The 5,907-nt window shown below is 46.9% G+C and overlaps 1 protein-coding gene across 1 annotated transcript; it reads left to right on the top strand.

The window, feature by feature from the left end:
* Positions 1-1,721: 1,721 nt before the first annotated feature.
* On the top strand, positions 1,722-5,242 carry PtA15_8A125 (uncharacterized protein; the record flags this gene model as incomplete). Its single annotated transcript, XM_053171524.1, has 14 exons — positions 1,722-2,132; positions 2,189-2,228; positions 2,300-2,371; positions 2,453-2,544; positions 2,605-2,719; positions 2,788-2,941; positions 3,003-3,063; positions 3,165-3,174; positions 3,245-3,264; positions 3,365-3,669; positions 3,745-4,191; positions 4,285-4,363; positions 4,446-4,999; positions 5,080-5,242. 14 exons carry the CDS (start codon positions 1,722-1,724, stop codon positions 5,240-5,242), a joined length of 2,523 nt encoding a protein of 840 aa, XP_053022779.1.
* Between the last annotated feature and the right edge of the window lie 665 nt (positions 5,243-5,907).

Below are 5,907 nucleotides of genomic sequence, written 5' to 3'. Positions count from 1 at the left end.
AGGTGGATGCGATAGGAAAGCACCGGGTGTGTGTTTAGGCTCATGAAGACACCCGGTGCTCTGAGACCAGGAGTGATGCAAATGGCCTGTACTTTTTAAGACCCAAAGTTTGAGACTATCTTATTGGCCCAGATTGGGTGAGAAGATTGTGGAGGTCACGTGCTCTGTATCTCAAGTATGTATTGGAAGGATGGAGAATATATGTAAAACCAAAATCCGGCCACAGCAGCGCTTCAAACCAGCTTTCAGGTTTGAAAAACAATAAAAAAACCACTTTTAAAGTCGGTGGGAGACTGAGACGTGGCAGGGTAGTAGGGGATAAGCAGACGGTCATGGAACACCAAACAAGAAAAAAAAAAGGTTAAGAGGATCAGATTTGATAGTGTTTCTAAAATAATGCCCTGCCAAATGCCAAAAAGAGTAGGGCGAGTAGGGGGGTATACGGCGCAAGTCCCTCCTTTGGAGGCTTGCTTTGCGAGGGGCGCTTTGCGCCAGCCAGGCTGTACCAGGCCCTCCAAAGAGGGGCTTGTGTTAAGTTAGGGTTTTTTGGGTATCCTGGGTTTCCCAGGGTTTTTATTTTGCCTGCCAGAAAGGCGGTATGCAGTCACTTAATATGGGTTCTGAGTAACTGCATACTATGGGGTTTAGAGGTGCCCACAGGTGCCTGCAAAATCAAATCTGAGACGCAGGCCAAATTAAGCCCATGCATATGGGTTTACTACAACATGTAAATGATAGTTTTGGGCCTTTTGGAGGCTGTAGATTCTAGTTCTATCTAGGCTAAGGTTTCTGACCAGCCAGTTTTTTTTTTTTTTTTTTTGGCCCCTACATTACGAACCCGCTGCTAAGTACATGCCATAAACCCATGATTATGGATTTATAAGCTGTAATTCCATGACTATGGAGCTCATAAACCCATAGCCATGGGGTCTGAGCACTCATAAGCCCATAGCTACAGAGTCCGAGTGCCCTCTTCAGAATGCTACAGAGTCCAAGTGCCCTCTTCAGAATCCTCTCATCACCCTTCACACAATGTGAACATAGGCGAGGTGCATAACAAACTTGATGGCGCGAGACAACCACGTTCAAAGATCAATCATCAGCGGATGGGTTTTCCAACCTGCAGCCCGCCACTTTTACTCTTGGCACAGTCGCTTCTGTTCTTGCCCAGGTACATATGTCTTCAAGGATGATCTGCCAAGGTTCTGTTTGATCCACACATGGGCATCACTGGCTGCTTCTCCTTGGGACTCAAGACCATCCCAGAGGTCATTCATTCAGAAATTCACTGTCAGATCCTGCCAAATTAGGCTGAATCTCCCGGTTTTTTTTTTTCCTCCCAGATCCAAAATTCCGAACCGGGGACCCCCGGGGGTTTACTCCATATGCCCCTCGCAACTGTATGCACTAGAACCAGCTAGAACCTCATTGAATGATTTCGACATCTCACAGAAGCGCATACATCCTGGAGACAAGTTTGCGTTCGAGAACCTGATAGCAGCATCCACAGGCGTCGAGGCAGATATGCTGAACGGAAACCGGGAAATATCCATGTTGGCCCCGTTCTTTGAAGTCGAAGTATAAAACTGCAACACCAGAAGCGCGGACCAGGGCATGCCATACGACCTGTCCATACCTTCGGCATCTCGTGGTCACATCCACCTCAGACTGAAATTCACGCGAAGTCGATACATACCTAGGAAGTCATCGTAAAAACACAAATGTTCACACATCGGGCGGTATCTGGATCACTGGGACATCCTCGATGGGGTGTCTGGAATGCAGCCAGCAATAGCCTTATTTACCAAGGGATGCGTTCGGTTTCCCATTTGACACATCATCCAAGGACCCGATCAAACGGTCTGACTGGACACAAGCTTTCGAATCATCTTTCATCGGCGCGACGGTTCAGCCAAAGCCCGAAGCAATATGCCAATGGGCCCTCGCCTCCTCGAGGAGGATTCCCGCTGGGAAACATATTCGGACAACAGCCGGAAAGAAAAGCCGGCGATGCTCTCAAAGAATTCGGCATTGATTTGACCGAGAAGGCTAAAAAGGGCGAACTAGATCCATGTATCGGTCGGACTGAGGAAATCAAAAGGTCGATCCAGATCTTGTCTCGCAGGACAAAGGTATGTATGCGCATTCAGCTTCTGAGATGACTTGCCTACTAATCCCTCATCACTAGTCCAATCCTATCCTCATTGGCCCAGCAGGAGTCGGGAAAAGTAAGTAGACTTGTGTATATCATGTCGAGCGTATTAACCTTGTTACTCACCCAAGTCTGATGTTGCAACAGCCGCGATCATGGAAGGCCTGGCTCAACGTATATTGAACAAAGAAGTACCTGAAAGCATCCAGGGAAAGCGAGGTCAGCTCTCCTGTACCAGCATAAATAATATATCTTCTGCTCTCGCACAAAAAAGAAGCTTACAACTTTGCTTGTGAACAGTAATCTCAATTGATCTTGCAACGTTGGTCTCTGGGACTGCGCTTCGGGGTGCTTTCGAGGAAAAGTTTAAAGCTCTGCTGGCAGATATCGAGGTAATTATAACTGCCTTAACTCTAGATGAACACCAGCTAAACCAATCTGTGTGGTGCCAGGCCCAAGAGGGAAAAGTTATCGTATTTATTGACGAGATTCATACCCTGCTGAACCTCGGCAAGGCAGAGGGCTCAATTGATGCGGCCAACATGATTAAGCCAGCGTTGGCTCGGGGTAAGCTTTCACATCGCATCTCATCCAAGCCCCATCGTACAGCTCGCTTACCAGAAAGCTTATCACAGGCTTGCAGTTGGCCGGTAGTACTACCCTGGACGAATATCGCAAGATAGAGAAAGATCCTGCTCTTGCGAGGAGGTTTCAGTCTGTCCTGGTCAACGAACCCAGCGTAAACGAAACAATCAGTATCCTGAGAGGTCTCAAACCCAGATACGAGGTGTAAGATCTGTTCACTTGCTTCCAATTCAATAAATGCTCAAGTCACTCTTGATCTCTCTAGGCATCATGGTGTGAGTATCTCTGACGGCGCTCTGGTAACAGCAGCCGCATACTCAAATAGGGTGAGTCATTTATCCGATTTTGCGGAATGTTTTTCTTATTCTTTGGGGCCAAAACTATCGAGAGCTGATCAACGTCTGTTGGCTCACCTCCAATTGATCAGTATATCTCAGGTATAATCTGCGCCCTCAATTTCTCGTGCATAATGATGAGACTAAACTGAAGCCCTTTCCCTACTTTCAGAGCGCTTCTTACCTGACAAGGTACGGACTTTATCCCAAGAATTAAACAGTTTTACTGTTCAGCTTCAACCGTCGCCACAGGTAGCCGATGACAACTGATCATAACCACTCTCGATATCAGGCTATTGATTTGGTGGACGAAGCCGCCTCTTCGCTGAGATTATTACAGGAAAGCAAGCCCGACCAGCTCGAAAGCCTTGAACGCCAGATCACGACCCTGCAGATAGAGCTCGAATCCTTAAAGAACGACAAGGATGAATACTCTCAGAACCGGATCACCAAGATCAAGCAAGAGATATCCAATTGTGAGACAGAAGCTACGGCTCTCAATGAAAAATGGAGAAACGAGAAGCAGAAGCTCGACGAAGTCAAGAATCTCAAAGTCAGGCTTCAAGATGCTACGATGGAATTGGTTGAAGCTCAGAGGTACATCTAAAGAGATCATTTACTTTTTCCGTCAATGTTGGGTTTTAGCTCTGACGACTCTTCTTGATGTCATAGGGCTCAAAATTACCAACGGGCTTCAGAATTAGCTTTTGGCGTCATTCCCGAGTTAGAGCGAAGCATCAAGGAAGCAGAAAAGATGGAAGATGAGGACGATAAGGAACTTTCTGATGCCACTCTCTTGGTCTCCAACCGAGTCACCTCCAATGACATTGCACGGGTGGTAGCCAAGATGACCGGAATCCCTGTCAGCAACCTGATCAAGGGCGAACGCGAAAGGCTTCTTAGCATGGAATCTGAGTTACGCAAGAGGGTCGTCGGGCAAGACGAAGCCCTTGCAAGGATCGCTGATTCTGTTCGACTCACTCGCGCTGGACTCAACCCTCCTACTCGTCCGATCGCCAGCTTTCTGTTTTTGGGCCCCACGGGAGTTGGGAAGACGGAGCTTTGTAAAACACTGGCGGGCTTCCTGTTTGATACTCCAAAGTCTCTCATCCAAATCAAGTATGTACACATTAGTTTTTCACCCAAAGACTACATCTTTCAAACTGACAGCTTCCGGAACGTAATTGACAAATGTTACATTGATAAATTAAGTATGTCAGAATACTCGGAAAAGCATACAGTATCTCGCTTAATCGGAGCAGCTCCCGGCTACGTAGGCTATGAGGACGCCGTAAGTGACTTATCATTGGCAGAGCCTGTCACAACGTTTGCCCAACTCAGAAATTGTTATGATGGACTCTTCAACTCCACAGGGTCAATTAACCGAGCAAGTGCGGAGAAAGCCGTTCAGTTTAGTGTTGTTGGACGAGTTCGAAAAGGCGCACAAGGAAGTGGCAAACATTCTGCTTCAGATTTTGGATGAAGGCACCTTGACAGACTCACAAGGACGAAAGGTGGATTTCCGCAACACGATCATAGTCCTCACCTCGAACCTTGGGGCGTCAATCCTCAACCAATCCGGTGCAATAGACCGCAAGACTGGACAGGTGACCGAGGCGACGAAGGCGGCCGTCAAAAAAGTGGTCGAAGCGTCCTACCCACCCGAGCTGATCAATCGTCTGGATGAGCTTGTCGTTTTCAACTCCTTGGCCAAGGAGTCCGTCCGCCAGATCGTCGATATCCGGCTACACGAGCTCCAGGCGATCCTCTCCGACCGACACATCACGCTAGAAGTGGCCGATAAGGCTAAGACTTGGCTGGCTGACCAGGGCTACGATAGCATCTATGGCGCGCGTGCGCTGAACAGGACATTGGCCAAAGAACTACGACAGCCGTTGGCCGCTGCCCTATTGGATGGCACGATTCGGTAAGTGGCGAAATTGGGCAGGAGTGCTCGTGCGGATTGATGCTGATGACTCGGCTGGACTTTTTTGCGCTCGTACATAGTGACATGGACCTCGTTAAAATAGATCTAGCATCCTCAGGCAATCAGCTCCAAATCCCCCAACTCCATCCAGCATATGCTTCGAAAGATTCCCATTCCGGTCATACCACAAAGGATAATAATGATCAACCTCCAAGAAAAGAGTTGAAAGTGGTTTCCGAGTAATTCATTCTAACCTTGACAGCATTACATTGATTGTTTTTCTAGTCCCTGTACTGTAATGGGTTGTCGAAATTTGTTGTTTTGGCAAAGTTTGTACATCACATCAATCTCCACTTTGTCTTCTTCCCTATCATTGCAAAAAAAATCCATCACCTATTGTCTTTTTGTACTTGTTGTTATTGTTTGGTAATGCGAACCAAAAAGTATGCAAGAACTGCTGGAGAGGCATGCGTCCTTCGACTTGGCTTGCTCGCTGAGCGGGGTCCGGGGCGCTGCTCCCCACCTGCGGTCGGCGGAACTTCAAACTTAGTCAGTCCTTCCTAGAGACCCTGCGGGGCTCTCCTCCAGAGAGGCTGTTTAAGCTTGGCAGAACTTGCTTACCACTTTGTGGATTTATAAGTCAATTTTGGCTGGGAGATGTCAGCCTGCATAAAACTTAGAATGACATCTCCCAGCCAAAATTGCAGTTTATGATTTTATGTAAAAAAATCTTATGCAATTATGGTGTTCAAAGTTGGTTTGCATAATTTTATGCATGCATAAATCATAAAATCATAAAATCTTTTTTGCAGGGGATATGACTGTCTGATTATGTAATACAAAATTTCCTCACCAAAATATTTTTATGATTTTATGATTTATGCATGCATAAAATTATGCAAACCAAC

This window comes from Puccinia triticina, chromosome 8A, assembly GCF_026914185.1.
Source record: "Puccinia triticina chromosome 8A, complete sequence".
NCBI lineage: Eukaryota > Fungi > Basidiomycota > Pucciniomycetes > Pucciniales > Pucciniaceae > Puccinia > Puccinia triticina.
The sequence above is the reverse complement of the archived record's forward strand: the minus strand, read 5'-3'. Positions and strand labels throughout refer to the sequence as shown.